This window comes from Eucalyptus grandis, chromosome 11 (genome assembly GCF_016545825.1).
Source record: "Eucalyptus grandis isolate ANBG69807.140 chromosome 11, ASM1654582v1, whole genome shotgun sequence".
Taxonomy (NCBI): domain Eukaryota; kingdom Viridiplantae; phylum Streptophyta; class Magnoliopsida; order Myrtales; family Myrtaceae; genus Eucalyptus; species Eucalyptus grandis.
In genome coordinates, this window is record NC_052622.1 from 43,924,701 (window position 1) to 43,942,542 (window position 17,842).

At 40.1% G+C, this 17,842-nt stretch overlaps 1 protein-coding gene across 2 annotated transcripts; it reads left to right on the forward strand.

Annotated features, from left to right (window-relative positions):
* The first annotated feature begins 7,812 nt into the window (after positions 1–7,812).
* LOC104427642 (UDP-N-acetylglucosamine--N-acetylmuramyl-(pentapeptide) pyrophosphoryl-undecaprenol N-acetylglucosamine transferase) lies at positions 7,813–11,232 on the forward strand. Of its 2 annotated transcripts, none has more exons than XR_005547904.1 (5): positions 7,813–8,016; positions 8,113–8,940; positions 9,667–9,743; positions 10,514–10,649; positions 10,742–11,232. XR_005547904.1 is itself a non-coding variant. In XM_010040704.3 (5 exons), exons 1-5 carry the CDS (start codon positions 7,925–7,927, stop codon positions 10,867–10,869), a joined length of 1,293 nt encoding a protein of 430 aa, XP_010039006.2. In that variant the 5' UTR covers positions 7,813–7,924; the 3' UTR covers positions 10,870–11,232. The 2 variants fall into 2 exon arrangements, 1 of the variants encoding a protein (XP_010039006.2); XM_010040704.3 differs by having other exon boundaries at positions 9,635–9,743.
* Positions 11,233–17,842: the final 6,610 nt, after the last annotated feature.

The window sequence follows — 17,842 nt, forward strand, 5'->3', positions numbered from 1 at the left end:
CTTTTCATTTTTTTTCCCCGAACAGTAAAAAGTAAATTTGTTGATAAGTCTTAATAAATCATACCCAGTTCACACAGGACATTTGCACCATTTAAGGTAACCACACATTATGCCGACACTTTGCTCGACTGTCCCCATGCCCAAGGAATAATGCTAGACTTACTAAAATTTCTTTATAAAATAATTTACTAAATAATGTGTTAGATTATGAAGGACTCTCTAAAAGTACGTTATATTTAAGAATTAATAACGGTCTGACACATAATTTAGTAAATCAATTTTGTGAATCACTTTTGATAAGTCTAAGCAATTTTCAAGTCAAAAAATATTGCTTGGCAAAGACCTAGATTTACTTGTAAAAAAGATCAAATTTTAGGGTTTTAAGGTAGGTTGATTCATCCGATCCCTCATAGGATCTAAATTGTTTACTCTTTTATTGATATGTGTGAAACGCAAAGAACTTTATTACCTCATTTATTAGCTTTCCTGATCACGAATTCAATGGAGGTGCATTGAATGATTAGATATAATGACAATTTATGTAGATATCCATGGACTCTTAAGAATTTTCAAACTTTCACTTTCCTATGACAACACCTTTCCAAGTGGGTGAATTACTCAAGAATCACACATTTCACCAGAATGATGTAGAAGCATCTAGACAAACCGCTCCTTTATTGCCGGGCAAGTGCCGATGTAACATGCCCTAGCTAAGAAGACATCTCTCTCTCTCTCTCTCTCTCTCTCTCTCTCTCTCCCTGTTTTTTCAGTTTCTTTATTTCTTGAAGATAGATTCTTTCGAAACCCTAATGGCCCCTCCACAAGCACTAGAATCTTTGCAAGATGCTACGTGGTTGAACAGCAACCAACGAGAGCATTGAGTCACTGCCCGAACATTCTGGAAGTGGACGAAAGAGTCCTTTCGCAGATAATTACGTTTACATATATCTAGAGACCGAACCTAGTCACAGCCAGCTAAAATCATGGCGAAAGACCAGTGACCATCTGTCGCTCGTGATCGCTTTAGTCTGCAATGAGCCATCTTAGAAAGCATGAACGTCAAGTTTGTAGAGCTCACAGCGTGCAACATTTGCTTGGGAGTAATATATATGTTCCCTCATCTACACTTTTCTCTAATTACATTGTAACTAAACGATCTTTTTGGACCAATGATAATTTCCATAGCATACATATGAGTAAGGATACACCAGCATATTTTGGCGGGTTATGCCACCATTTATTCTAAAGTATATTGAAACAGCTTAAACATCGAGTTGTAATGTGAGTTTTATGTTCATGTGAATTTTCCTTTATCTAACTGTTAAAAACTTTCGGACCATCCTTTCTAATAATTTATATAATTTAATGTGGACTCGATGATATTGTCATCAAATTATTAAGAGGTGAAAGAAAGTGATTGTCTTATTTAAAGGCCCGAATCAGAGTCCGTCATTGATTTGATTAATAACAGAAAGATTAAAAACATTAAGGTGATTGTCATTATCTTTGTGAGTCAAATATATCTGGACTGTTCTCCAGCATCGATTTAAAAAGTATTGGAGAATCAAAAGATCACAAAGCACAAACTTATCTCTCTCATCTTTGCTTTGCAACTTGCCAAGAAGCATGGAAAAATATACTGGCACAAAAAAAAAAAAAAAAAAAAAAAAGGACAGAGGCCCAAAGCATTGTTGAGCATATACTTTTCCTCCTCCTGTCACTGCTGAAGTGAGATGGACCAATTTGGGTTACTGATTATGTCCCCTACGTGTCGACACCCTGACTTCGTCCCTCCATTATTGACCTTTGATGTTCTCATTTGCTTCCCCCCATGAAAAAAAAAAAAAAAAACTCGGTTTTCTAAGGAATATTATAACCTGAATGACATTTAATAATCTCTGTTCTTCTCGATAAAAGGAAAAAAAGAGGAGGACATTAGCAGGTTAACTTGAAAATTGGAATGCTATGGAGAGAGAATCCATGCCAAATGCATGCGCACTTTGGAGTATATGTTGCACATTCTTCAAAGACTATATCATTAGGTTTGTACCCCATTACTAAAGTGGTTAGGCCAATACTTATCATGCCGATACACCACCACATAAGTTGCATTGGAATGAGTACGTTATTTCATATCTTCTCTTTTGTCGAGAAAAAAGAAACCATTCTTTATGCTTACCGAAAATTAAAATTTAAAAATAATAAAGATCCGAATTTGATTTGTCGATGCCACATAATTTACCCTTTTAATAAGGAAGATACTGGATGGAGTTAGGGCCCCAAGAAAATGGCCATTTCAAATTTTTGTTAAATTTAGCAGAAATGTGTTGTCTGATCTAGTTCCAGCATTTCTCAACAGGTCTTTCTCTATGAAGATCTCATGGCCGTGTTACGGAATATTGGATACTTTCTTAAAGTTTATTCTTAAAGTTTATTCTTTCCCCTTTTGGCTTGCAATTGTGGGTGCGCTGGGGTCTCGCATGAACGAGAGATCAGAAAGAAGAACGAATGATATCATTGGCATCGAATTCTAGTTGATCTTGGCCATTTTCCATTTGACCGATTAGGAATTTTTGAAATGTGAATATTCACCACACCTTGTGTTATAGTGCGCACGTATGCATAGCGTCTGAAGCACGCCGATTTTCAGTTGTGGTCAAGTAGGACATGGCTGTCGAAATGTGGAACTAGGCTTAGGACTTAGGACTCTAGAATAAGTTCCATGGATATCACGTGTTATGTAAATTGCCCTTGTCACAGCCATTGCCCAGATCTGATCTCACGTCTTGGACCACGACGATGCGAATCGAACCGAGGCCGTAACTTGCGTGGACTGTTAGAGTATTGATTCTTGGGATATTTTCCCCTCGTTGAGATGCAGCCGTGTCCAGAACGAGAGCCGGATTTAAAGAATTATGTCCAGGAAACCCAGGTTCCCGGCAATTCAACATAACCGAGTAAAAAGGAAAAGCCATTGATACGTGTAGTGGCTGCTTCTTCCGTCACGACGTCGAAAGATTGAAACATGTCGTGACGCGTACGTGATCGACTTTAGGAATGAATGGGGATGAGCTGAGGAGGGATTTGATTCTGCAATTTGCCTGGGTTTGGAGGTGGAGGTGGAGGTGGAGGTGGGCTTGGCATGATCAGATATCAATGACGAAATTACATCAATTAGACTCACACGACAGAGAAAAGAGAAATAAATCATACAACCTACTTGCCGGAGCATATAGAAAGTAAACATATCATCAAATCGACCCCATGCAATCAAGTCTTTTAACTTGTTTAGCGACCTGTAATCGAAAAAAGAAGGGACAAAGCGGAACCAAAAATCGAACGAAACGTCTTCTTCGATGATCTCACCTGCATGAAGCTGCAGTGGGCGTGTGGCCAGAAGCAGGGTCGTGACGAAAACCGTCTTCAACAAGAGGAGGCATGACTTGTCGCGCTTCGCTTCGCTTCAATCCACGAGTCTTGTCTTGCTTCCTCCGACCTCAGAAAACGTCGTCATCTTCATTGACTCGACATCAGCAAGATCATCAAACGACCGATGATGCGAATTTCGACGTTTCACGGACATCTTGATCCGCTCATAGCTTCCCCGACTTGACAGACATCATCCTCTTCGTTGACACATCATGAACAAGATTGTCAAATAGCCAATGACCTGGAATTCAACGGGTTCACACACATTCAGATCCCTTCAAGGCCCTCGCTGAAAACGATCTTTCTTATTTGTTAAATCACATAATGTCGTCAGTCGAACCCCAGCCAGAACCCACGTCGTAGTTTGTTGTTTTTTTTTTTTTTTTTCTGACTTTCCTAGGTAACTAATAAATTATATTCAAATAGCGACACTTGGATCGCGTTTTCTCTCATCATACGTAAGATTGGATTAGTGGGCCTGGGATTTTGCAGCCTGAGCTTATCCTGTGCTGAACAGAATGGAGTCGTTTTGACAATTTCAAAGCCCAAGTCCGTTTAATTGTAGACCCATGAAGGAGCCCAATGAAGCTAAGGATTCCCGAATGGGTCAAAATGCGCCAAAAAAAAAAAAAAAAAAAATCTTTCTCTAGTGCTTATTTCCCATAAATGAAACATCACGGACCCCATTAATTTTTCATCTTTTGCACGCGATAGTTTAGGCTCTATTGGGAGAGCTTTGGGAGGAAATGGATTGTCATTTCCTCAAAGATCTTTGACTGAAGATGTATTTGCTGAGAGTGAATAGCATTTAGATGAGTCACTTTTCGTATATATTTTGTGAAGCAGCATCTTGACAAAAAAAAGAAAAAGGAAATTGAAAAAAGAAAAAGAAAAAAAAAAGAGAAGAAGAAAGAAACAAGAAAGGGTAAGTTCTTGGTTGAGAGCATTGGCAATGAGGGCAGGGATACTAGGTGAGCTTCGATGGCAATCATCAGCTAGGCGAGTGTCCATGGGAAAACCTCATCATGGTAGCATTTCGAAAAAACCCATTTACTTCAAAGGTATTTGTATTCTCCCAATGTTATTTTCCCAAAGCCGAACCAAATGGGTATTAGACCTCCACCGCTCAATGCTAAGGTTAATTGACCCTTGTCACGTTGCCGACGAGACTTGAGGCCATTGGTTTGAGATTGCGGCCTTGTTTGGTTCAGCTTTGGGGATGAGTATTTGGACTCTAAAGTCCCCTGGCCAAATGCAAATCTGTTTGGTTCGAGTTTTTGAGCGACTTTGGCAAGATGCAATTGCATCTCCAAAGGGCCCTAAGGGCCCTTAGGCCAAGTAGTAGGTTCGAAGGTCCTTTGGAAACTTGCATTTATGGAATGCAAGTTTTGGTTACTGTTCACTTCGTGGTTACTGTTCATTCGCGAGGAAAACCATCGCACGAAGGCTGATGACCATTAGCCAAGGGGGTTGTCCACACTAGCGACGCACCGGCAACTGCCGCCTGACTTGAGGGTCGCTTGACCCCGGTGATCGTCGCCAGACTTTAGGCAACGCCTGGGTTGTGCGAACCCAAGCAATGGTTGCCAGGTCGCGCGAGCCGGGCGACTCGCCGGGTTCGCGCGACCTCCGCGACGGGTTCCGCGACCTCGGGCGGCGGCCGTCGCCCGGGTTCACGCGACCTCTCGACCGGGCGGGCGACTGGGTTCAAGCGGCCATCGCTTGGGTTCGTGCGACCTTAGGCAATGAGGTCGCATGACCTAGGCGACCCTCCAATGGCGAGACTTAAAAAAAAAAAAAAAAAATAGTGTATTTTTATTTTTTTAATTTAATAAAAGTTAATTGCAAATGTAAATTTTACCGAACGGTATTTTGGTCAAAGTTGTTTTTCAATGTAAATTTTACCAAACGATATTTGCATTTCAGAAAACCTCCTTCACCCAAAGGTATTTCCATTACTGCAAATGCATTTCCCAAAAGCCAAATCAAATGGGCCCTGCGTGCGTCTACTCGAGTTTGCAGTACCTAAGGGGCACTTGAGGGGTAAGAGTGGAGTCTTTGTAAGTTTTTGAGGACAAGAAATGCAACTGAAAAAATTCATTGATTCTGAGAGAAGGGTTTGAGCTTCGCCAATGCTAGCTTTCATTCAAAGTGTTTGATTTTTTTTTTTTTACTAAATGTCCCAACTTTTCACTCAAATGACTTTAGTGGCCCAAAGCTATTACAAATCCAGCCTTTTTATCTATTTCGCATTTTTTTTTTTTTAATTCCGCAAGAATCCCTCGACACTTCCATCATTATTTCATGAGTGTTTTCTGAGGCACAAATAAACGACGAATCCACGAGCTTCAATTCAAACGCAATACTATGCTCGAAGGCAGCTCTTAAAATAAGTAGCCACGATCGACGCACCTCATCCGTTTTCCCCATTTTGCTAACGAAGTTAAACTTGAGCGATTGGTTGCATGTTAAATGACCTAGGTATGCGTTCAATGATACCATAGGTTCTGAGTGGGAATTTCAATTAGTAATTAATTATGCATGAATAAGCAAATCGACTCAATAAGTCAATCATAGAATATTTAGATTTTGCGAAATCCCCGTCGACTGTTTTAAGAATTTAAATTGTCGGATCAAGGCGCGAATTAATGTTCAGATATACTGATGGAATCCATAACGCGACACGAGTGGAGGCCCGCCTAATTTTAGTGTTTACGGGGGACGAGACAAGGTGCCCTTTCCTATTGGAGAATATGTTGCTTGGTTGTTTGTGGGCTTGCCCATCCAAACAGATCCGGACCCCCAAAAACCATTCCCAATTGGGGGGGAATCGAGATCGAGTGGATCGGAGTGCGCCACGTCATACCTCGGGCCCACCGACGCCCCCCGCTTATCCTCTGCCCGCCTTTTGTTCTCCGAGAAGGGCCGAGGGGCTTCCACGATAGCCGTTGGATCGAGCATCGGCTAAATTTTACTCCAAATTATCGTAATATTAAGATTAATATAATAAAAAATTCTAAATTGATACACCTATAACGGAATGAAAAATCATAAATTAATATATATGTAATAAATTTACTTTTCGTTAATTTCGGTTAAATTAGATTAATATCATGAAATGTTACAAATTTATACATCTCGTGACAAATGACGGGATGTAAAATTCTAAATTAATATACTCATTGACTGCTACATATAATCCAATTTAATGATTTGACGATAATATTTAATAGAAACTGACATGTGATAAATTTGTTATAAATATAATAATTTGAGATTTTTGTGATAAAAAAAAGACATATTTATCAAGATTAATTTGTGATAAATTTGTCACAAGTGTTAAGTATTTGATTTTTTATGATAAAAAAAATACATATAGTTACCAAAATTAGTTTGAAATAAATTTGTCATAAGTATATAAATTTGTGATTTTTTTTTTTGTGATAAAAAAGGCATATAGTTACCATCTATATATTTACAATCCGATGATTATCAATTTCTATGAGGATAATTTTCTTTTTTTGAGGGATCGTAGAAAACTCCGAATTTGTGTATTGTCTCATTCTTTTCTTCCTTCCAATTTCTTTGCAAGAAGGTTATGAGTTTAATCACACATATCAGCTCGCGTACTGCAAATAACGTTCGATCGTATTGCTACGTTATGCAAGTCCCCAATGTGGTAGCAGTTGATCAAGTGGTACAAGACTTACTTGAGTGATTCAGAGAGATCTTGATCATAGATTTCTTCTCGACCTCAAAAAATGTTTACTTATACATACAAAGGATGCTCGGGGCGGGCATAAGCTTTCGGCTCTCCTTGTGCGCTTGCACTTTTGTAAGGCAATGATGATTGGGCTATCCAATGGAACACTGTTATGAATGGGCATTTCAGGGGTCATGGAGGGAAGAACCCTTATCACAATTCATTGTAATCATGTGTGTATATAATAAAGTTATTTTTTTTTTTTGTGACCTAGTTAACCCCGCATGGCCGACAGTCGAAGGTAAATCATTAGAAGCGACACATGCTAGCCATCACACATGTGCCACCGAGTAAGTTATCAAGAAATTCAAAACTAGCCTTTTTGCAACGCTTGCAGGAGCTTCGAACACTAGACCTCCTCGATGGAAGTCCAGCGCCTACCAATTGAGCCACCGTGACGAGTGGTTATATAATAAAGTTATTATAAATACATAAGTTTGTGATTTTTGGTAGGTTGTAGGTTTATTGTGGTATTAGAAAAAGGGAAGTTTTAACAAATGAGATTTGTTTTCATAAAATCAATCCAACGGCTGCTAATGTGTTTGAGGAACAGTTATTCAGAGGGTTGACCCCACCACCGGTTTGTCTTCTTCAGCTTCAGTTCAACTGTCCTTCTCAGTCCGGCCGCTAAAACCCGGGATCTCTTAGGTACTTGTCGCGCTGAATCTTCTCCGGAGAAACCCAATGCAGCATCACCTCCTCCGGCTCCGCCCCCGCTCCGACCCCTGAAACATGGCCTCCGCCGTTGCCGTCCCTCGCTTCTTCCTCTCCACCAACCCTTCTCTCCGTCCGCCGGATCGCCGCTCCTTTCGCAGACCCCCCAGGCAACCTCTCTATCTCTTACTCTCTCTCTCTCTCTCTGTCTCTCTCTGTCTCTCTTTCTGAGCACGAATTATGTGACTGACTCGTTGTTCTTGCAGGTCCTTCAAGCTTGTCTGTTGCCTGGCTGCCGAAAGCTCCGATGGGTCGGCCCCGGCCGGCAACCTCCGGGTGGCGTTCGCGGCGGGCGGCACCGGCGGCCACATACTTCCGGCCCTGGCGATCGCGGAGGAGCTCAGGATCATGAGACCTGGGACCCGGGTCCTCTTCGTCGGCACCCCCAAGAGCATGGAGAGCACGGTGGTCGCGGCCGGGGGCTACGACTTCGTCCCCATCCCCGCCGCTCCGTTGTACCGCCCGGTACTCTCTCCCCGGAACGCCTTCTTTCCTTACCGTTTGGTTAAGTCGCTGATTCGTAGCTACCGGAGATTGGAAGAATTCGATCCTGATATCGTCGTTGGTACCGGCGGATATGTGTCGTTTCCTGTTTGCCTAGCGGCGGTCTTGAAAGGGATTAGGCTCGTGATTCAAGAGCAGAACGCGCTCCCTGGTTTGGCTAATTGGATCCTCGCGCATCTTGCGGATGTCGTGTTTGTCGCGTTCAATTCGACGGTTGATTCCTTTCCGAAGCATAAGTGCGTGGTGTGCGGGAACCCGGTGAGGCTGGCCATGAAGAAGTCTGTTTCGCAGGTGGAGGCGAGGTTACATTTCTTCCCGAAAGTGGAGAGCGTGGGTGATTCGGGGGTGAAAGTGGTTTTGGTGCTCGGCGGCTCTCTGGGTGCTTATACCATTAACATCGCCTTGCTGAATTTGTATTATCAGATGCTGATGGAGAGCGAGAACTTGTTCATCATATGGCAAACTGGGGTGGAGTCCTTCAATGAGATGGAAAGCCTCGTTAGAAATCATCCCCACTTGATGATGCGGCCGTGAGTACTGTCAAATTTGATGGTTGATTAGTAATCTACCTTTATCATTATGGCATGGTCCGACCTGTGGTTGTCTACTTTCTTTGTTGAGGGTAAAATTTGCCTTGCTAAAGGAAGTCTTGAATTGAATCGACACGCCGTCAATTCCTTAATGGGATAGAGGAATTAATCTGGCAATACTAGACTAACTATATGCATGATAGAAACATGAAAGTGTGGATGGAATGGGACAATCAAGAAAGAGCCATCATTGAAGATTTGCTATCATAAAAGAGTTTTGAGGAAACATTACCTACTTATGCTGCAGTCAGCATCAGGGTATGCCACTTTTATATGTTGTGAACAAAATTACCACCTATCCTCATATACTATATCATTGAGAAGAGAAGGTTTCAAGACTTTGAATAGGGGGTAACCCAAGTCTGTTCTGCCAATAATAAGCAGCTGTAGCATCATAGGCAAGTCACTTTTTTCCTTAAGGTAGCTATATAAGTTAGCAGTAACTTCATTTTTCCTGTGGGATAGATGTTATCTTTGTCATAGGCACCTCTGAGTCCTGTGAATATTCTCCGCATCATCTGGTCTGAGGGATAAAGTATGTCTACTGTAGTGTATGTATTTTGTCTCATGGTGCCTGGTTTTTCTTGATGACACTTATTTTATTTGTCGATCTGAGTTATTTGCAAAATTTAAGGTTCTTGCGCTCCATGGATATGGCATATGCAGCTTCCGACCTGATTGTCTCCAGAGCTGGTGCAATGACCTGTTCCGAAATTTTGGCAACTGGAAAACCTTCCATTCTGGTAGTACAAGAATTCTTTTGTTACCAGTTTCTCCATCACTGTATGATCACTGCATACTGTTGTCATAGTTTATAATAAAATGACTACACAAAATAGAGTTTCTGTTCATTGGCTTTGCGAGTCCTCTTTCATTCGAAAATTTTAACGGGTGTAAATATCGGGAGAAAGGTGCTTGACATAAATCATCTTTCTGGATAATCACTTATCTAAATTACAGAGAAGAACTCAACAAGATTTTGGAGAGCAATCATCATATCTGGAAAGTGTTATGAATGTCATCGTTGCTAGCAAGTTCCACGGTTTTCATCCTTAGTAATCTAATGTTAACCAAAATGCCGTGGTTGGTCTCAAGTGATTTGGGTTCAGAACTAGTGCTAAGTAACTATTCATTCATCAATGGGTAATTTGTTCTCCGATAGATGTAATTTATGCTTAATGTAGATATTCGTGTTCTTTCTGTCTCCCATCAAACGCTTGTTTTTCTTCTTCCTTTTTTTGAGGGTTGGATAAAAAGTGTGAGGACTAAGTGTTGAATTACTCTATAGTAGTAGTTCTCCTCAATCCGTGCAATATTTTTGATATCTAGCCATCAGGTACTTCATGCATGGAAATAACTAAATAATGTAGAGTAAGCAATCTTGCTTGATGTCACATATTGAGTGAACCATACAACCACTAGTTAGATAGCAGTTAAGCAATCCTCTCATACAGAGTTTGATGCTTTCGTTTCTCTGAGCTGAAGTGACAGTGATCTCTTGCTGGCTTTGTAGATCCCATCACCCAATGTTGCCGAGGGACATCAGTTCAAAAATGCTGCTTTAATGGCAGATTTAGCAGGAACAAGGATTATAAATGAAGATGAACTTGATTCAACCACCCTCAAAGTGGCAATTGAAGAGATGTTAGGTAAGATGCAACTGGATTGAGATAATTTTTATGGACCTGAAATTAGCAGATGGAGTATGATCGTTTTTTTTTTTTTTTTTGCCTCTTTTCAGGAGACGAAAATCAGTTGGCTGTGATGTCAGAGAGGGCTCTCAAAGCAGCAAAGCCTGAGGCTTCGGCAGAGATTTCAAAGCGCATTCTCTCTCTGGTGAACTCATCCCCAAGAACATCACAAGGTTGAGCAAATTTAGCGAAGGAAAACGAGTTGAACATGCAGTAAATTGGGCACTGTCATACTCATTAATTGCCTAGTGCTTCACTGGTAACACTCAGTGACTCAACCGCATTAGCATGGCTCTACAGCAACGCTGATAGGGGAGTTTGTTCCATTGTCTTAGGTTTGTTAACTGTCTTGGCCAAGCTAACATTCAGCACAGCCAAATTGCTTGCTGATTTGATCATGGAGAATGAGAGCAAGTCTCCTTTTTCAGGGTAGGAGGACTGTGGTCCGCATCCTGTATCAATGAAATTAATTTGGATAAACAGGTATTACTGCCTGATAAATGTGGCGAATGCCGGTATAAGCTGAAGTAACTTCCCCTCCTGTCTCTCCTCTCTGTTTCCCATCCCAAGGAAAGAAGTAACTAATTCTTTTGCTGCTGCTGCTTGGTGTCTTTCCTTTCTCATCATCAGCAGCCATCTCAAAATGAAGATCATCTTCTCTTGATTTGGTCATGTGGATCAGTGGCACTTATAATTCTTCTTTACCCGACTCTGGCATACCAAGAAAAGACTTGGGAGTGGGAAACTTGAAGGAACTCACGATTGTCCTCAGGCAATGAGAAAATCTTTGATTTTCAAAGCATTTGTCGTGTGTATCAATAGGAGATTAGTGCTTTGAAAATTGCAATATTTCTTCATTCAATTAGTTAACGAGAGTTTAGGAACATTTTGCAACGATAGTCATCTCAGTATGATTGCATTGCGTGTAGATTCTTAGATTAGCAGATTAACAGACATTATATGAAATGAGTCCTTCCATGGTCGAAATTCCTTTCATGAATGAAGATCTTAATTCATGGTGAAAGATCCTGATCAATTCAAATCATGTTCATGGCAAGAGACTAAAACTTTTCGCATGTTGCACGTGAGTTCTAAAACTCTCATTTCATACATTTTTTTTTCAAAAGCTACGCTCCGCTTCTCTCTCATTAGGCAGAGCTTATCTCTACCAATAATGGTGGTAGCCTACCCCCCAAAACTCTACCCCCTTTTTGGTGTCCCATAAACCCTAAACCCTTACAGTCCCCTTTCCCGATTGTGACAATGCAATCCTCACACTGAACCCATGGAAGACTTAACACTTTTTACCTTGCCACATAATGCGGGAAAACCCCCCACAAATCCTATTTTGCCCGATTCCATTATTGGTGGCTGAAATTGATTGCTCTTTCACAAAAACGGTCAGTGTAGTTTGTAATCCTTGCTTTGGGTCTCGTCTGAATCTTCCTCTCTACTGCAATCGTCTCTTTTTTTTTTTTTCTTTTAAAACTCGGCTGGATGAATGTAGTTGAAACTGGTGGTTCTGGTCTATCCCCCGCGATCTGGCCTCTGGCCTCGCATTGTCTTCTATTTCTAAGACGGAGTAAATGAAAGAATCTAGAGGGGAAGATAATCGCCTAGCAATACTTTGTCGAAGATTGGGTAATCTAAGGACGGAAGTTAATGCCCCACCACGAGAAAGAGTGATTTCTGATGAGATTATGGATGAATGTAACCGTATAGTGTTTGGAAAGCTGTTGGGAAGCTACATTCAGGAGGCAACATCAATTATCAAGCATTTCTCAATACAATGAAGAGAGTGTGGAAGGTAGATTCAGTTACCTTTGCGCAGCGGGAATCGGGTATATTATCCTTCACCTTTGGTTCTGAGATGGATAAAGAAAGAGTGTTAGTGAATAACCATGGTCTTTTACGAGCAATTTACTAATCTTTAAACCATGGGAACCCAACAAACTTGTCCAATGTTATAAATTCACAAACTGTGCTTTTTGGGTTCAAGTTCATGGCCTCCTTATTGAATGTTGTTCTGAGGAGGTAGTTTCCCATATAACTCAAATCTTAGGTTGTGTTTAGGAAGTTCAAGTAGAAAAAAAAGGGAGTGACTTTTCAGAAAGTGGGAAGGGCAAGGGTAGTTACATGGATATTCTATTAAGCCTAGGAACTTATATAACCTAGGAGATGGAAAAGTATGACTGGATTTTAAGTATGAAAGGTTACCTTGCTTTTGTTACTTTTGTGGTAAAGTTGGGCATTTTGCGACTAATTATATTGAAGTTCCCTTTGATGAAGCCAAATATGAAGAAAAGAGTTCGAATCGATTTGGGCATTGGCTAAAAGTAGAGGCCAAAGAGACTAGTCCATTTTGACAAATTTTTTTATGGTGATAGTGTGGAAGATAATGAGGAAGAACAAGTAGCTATTAACACACCAGCCCAAAACACCCAAATAGTTATTTTTGTGGGGGAGTATATAGCAATAGAACCCACAATTAAAAGGGCATAAACTGACATTACCATTCGAGGTGACCAAGAGGAACAACAGCAAGACACTAGAAAATGTCCAATGAGCGTTGAGGAGGCAGAACAATAGAAGTTGCAGGTTGAGAAATCGTTGTCCTGGCCAAAAAAAGAAGGGTCAGAAAAACCAAAAGGGCTTTAAAATGTTCATCGGAAAAAAAAATTAAAGAGGTACAATCCTTATAACTCTACCCTTATAGAGTTGCCTGAATTTGATGAATCTAAACTTCAAGAGACACTTATTAGTATTTACACTTATTAGTATTTCGGATGTTATCACGAGATGGGCTTTGATGGTTAAATCTAACAAGCCATCGAGTTACAAATGAAGATATTGTGTTGGAACTGTCGAGGGTTGAGCACACCATGGACAGTCCAAGACTTGAGAGCCATTACGACTCATGAAAGGCTCGATTTGGTTCTGTTAATGGAGACTAAAAATCAAGAAAATGTGATTTCTCGTATTAAAAGACAACTGAAATTCAAATATAGCTTTGTGGAGAACCCAATAGGAATCGCAGGGGGTTTAGTGACTCCGGAGCGAGGGAGTGGTAGTTACAGTGGAATCAACTTCCCAGGAAATGTTAAATTTGGTGTGTGAAGATTATCACAACCAAAACAAAATGCAGCTCACTTGTATTCATACTCTTAATTTTTTTTTTTTGGGAGAGACTAAACTTGTGGGAAAAAATGAGGCAGGTGAATGTATCAGATGCTTTACTGTGGGTTTGTTTGGGGGATTTTAACGAAGTTCTCTATCACTGAGAAAATGTGGGAAATAGAATGGCCGAAAACTATCGTATGTAGGCTTTCCAAAAGTGCTTAAATGAGTGTTTGTTGATGGAAATAGATTGCAAATTGTGTGCTTTTACCTAGTCAAATAATAGGGAAGGAGCTGACCTTGTTAAGGAGAAGTTGGATAGGGTGCTGTGCAATTTAGATTGGAGGCTCATGTTCTCTCAAGTATAAGCGTATGCTCTCTCAGCTATCAGGTCTGATCATAACCCTTTACTATGTGCATGTAGTGCTAAACCTGTTAAGAAAAGAAAAGTATTTCGATTTGGAACCTTCTGGATTGATGATGCTGAATGTAGAGAAGTTGTAAAATAATCATGGCAATCTCTTAGTCTAAGATTAAGCTGGTTTGAGGGACGAATTGAAGGCTGTAACCCATGCTTTGTGGGAATGGAACAAATAAAAACTTCCAAACAGTCATCTTCGTATTAATGCCCTCAAGCAGGAGTTACAATCCCTAACAAATAGTGTAAACCAGACTCAAAACCCTAATCGGGTTCGGCTCTTAAAGGAGGAAATTGAAACTTTATGGAGAAGAGATGAGATGTTTTGGGGGTTAAGATTCAGAGTAAATTGGCTTGGCTGAGATGAGGAGATAAAAATATGAAATATTTTCATGTAGCAACTATCCAAATGAGACAAAAAAACATAATTACTATGCTGAATGACACAGAAGAGCTTTAGATAAGGGACAAACAACATCTTTAGAACCTCAACATCTCATTTTTTTAGAGATTTATACATCTCGATAAGGCCTAGAAATTGTCAACTGATACTGGATCAATGCCCCACATTAGTTGGAGATGATATAAATGCATGTCTTGTGGTGGAAGTATCCATGAAAGAAGTTCATGATGCTATTTTTCAACTAGGTGCACAAAAAGCTCCAAGTCCATATGGCTTAAATGAAATATTTTATCAACACTATTGGGATGTAATCAATAGGGACATCTTTGAAGAAGTTATGGGGTTTTTTCGCGGTGTTTTAGAACCAGCCCTAAATAGAATCCATATAACCCTTATTTTGAAGACACCCAATACAAAAAAACTTGACCAATATCACCCTATTAGCTTTTGCAACTTCGCATATAAGATTATATAGAAGATTATGGCAAATAGACTTAAAAGATGGCTACCGCCATACAAAGGGTCGCCGGAGGTGGATTTAAGTGGGAACAATATATATATACCCTTATTTTATATATATATATATATATATATATATATATATATATATATATATATATATATATATATATAGTACAAGAGGTGCTACATCAGCTAAGAATGAGGAAAAGGAAAAAACATTTTCAAGCAGTATTGAAATTAGACATGCATAAAGCCTATGATAGAGTGGAATGTGATTTTCTTGAAGGATGTTTACGGAAAATGGGTTTCTGTGAAAAATGGATCACTTGGGTCATGCAATGTGTTACAACGGTCACTTTTAGCATCAATTTTAATGGGGAACCTCTTCTGTATTTCAACCCTTCTCGAGGCATTAGACAAGGGGACCCGTTATTATCCCTATCTCTTTATCCTAGTAGCAAATTGTTTGTCTTTTTCGATAGGGAAAGCTCTAAATGATGGGAGTATAAAAGGAATCCAGCTGAACAGGTTTTGTCCCACCTTGACCCATTTATTTGTATATGGCTATATTTTTTCTTGATGGGACCATTCGGGAATGCCAAAATGTCTCAATTGTTTTAAATCAATACTATTATGCATTAGGACAAGCTATAAATTTGAACAAATAAGGTATTTTCTTTAGCAAAGATTGCCCTCAACTATTGAGGGACAACATGACAAGAGAATTAAGAGTTCTAGAGCTAAATCGGACAATAAAATACATAGGTATCCCCTCTAACTAGGGAGCCTCCAAGAAATAGACGTTTGCATGGATATTGGGTTAGATAAACATGAAATTGGAAGGATGAAATGAACAAATCATATCAAAGGTGGGCAAGGTAATTCTCCTGAAGTTGGTTGTGCAGGCATTACCACAGTATGCAATGTTAGTTTTCAAAATCCCAGCATCAATTTCTAGAGCAATTGAGAATAAAAATAGCCAAATTCTAGTGGAAAAATAATGAAACAAAAGCTGATCTACGTTGGAAAAAATGGGAAATCCTTAAAAACAAAAAAGACAAGGGAGGAATGGGGTTCAAGGACTTACTTATTTGTAAACAATGCCCTCTTAGGTAAACAAGCTTAGAGATTGGTTAAAAATCTAGAGGCATTATGGAGCAAACTCATAAAAGGGCTATATTTCAGTCGAAAAGATTTTTGGCATGTTGAGAAAAGAACCAAACCTTCATGGGGATGACAAAGCCTAATTATGAGTATGGATGTGATATCAAACTCAATGATGTGGTCAATTGGGAATGGAGAAAAGGTCAATATTAAAACAAATAGATGGTTGAAGAAAGGACTAATTGGAGGGCCTGAAAACAGAAATGATCCGCAAAAGGTTTCTGAATTGATGAACTTTGAAGAGGAGAGGTGGAACGGCCAAATCATAAAAGACCTCTTCGACGAACATACCCCTTAGGAGATCCTTGCTATTCCTATCAAACAACAAATACCTAATGATGAATTAGTATGGACATGAACTAAAAATGGGACTTTTACGGGCAAAAATGGCTACAACACTCTTAGAGAAGAGACGACAATCAAGGCAACAATTGAGCATCCATCTTCCTCCTACCAACCACCAAAAGCACTATGGAATGCTATATGGAATATAAAGTCAAGATATCTATATGGAATGTTTGTCAAAACGCCATCCCATCCGAGGAGAAGCAAGGAGAACTTATGGAAAAGAAATATATTACCTGATCTCGTTTGCAACCTTTGCCGAACAAGAGTGGAAATAGTTGAGCATATCTTTCTCCTCTGCCCTTGGACCGAACAAGTATGGGATAACCCATAAATCAAATTACAAATAGTTAAGCACGAAATTACTCGAATGGATGCATGGCTGGCACATTTTATAGCGAAAGGCACCAACTTTTTCAAACATTCTTTGGCAAATTAGGAAGGGTTGCAACAACTTTACATTTTGGGGAAGCAAACTGAATGCTTGCAACATTGTAGATCTAGCTTGGTTTCAGTAGAAAAGTTTTTGAAAATGGAGCGTTCAACACACTCAAGCAGGAAGGATGGGGAAATGACTCACCTCAAATTTGAGTTCCTCTGGTAGTAGGCACGCTTAAAATCAACATCAATGGGTCGCTCGGTGAGGAGTCGACGAAAGGAGCTGTCGCGTGCATCGCTTGAGACCACACAGGCACCTTTGTAAACGGACTCACCAGATCTGTTTTAACGGCTTCAACTACTCAACTGGAAATCCTAGCCCTTTTGGAAGCTCTAAAGTACATCTGGTGCATGAAGATGAAAGCTGTTTTTGTGGACACTGACCATCTAGATTTGGTACGGTCCTTCAAAGCCACTAAAGACTTCAACTGGCAAGCACGTGCGCTCTTGGCAGCGTGCAAAGGTCTTTTAGCAAATCTACAGTTTGTGGGCCTTGCTTTCTATTCTAGAACCGCAAAATCAATTGCAGACTGGGCCGCGCGTGAGCATAGAATAAAAAGCTTTACCGCCTGATTGGCTTCCTTCTTCTCCCCTAGCCCTTTGGGCATTACTATGTATTGACACCCTAGTCTTGGGCGTTGCTAGAACTACACCGGCTATGATATAAATAAAAGATCTGCTTTCGACCAAAAAAAAAAAAAAAATCTCCGAACTCGTCATAGTCATTCACTTTAGTTTGAAGGAAAATCCGGGTGGTCTTTTTTAATTGACAGCCATGTAGGGTCAAGAAAAATAAAAATAAAA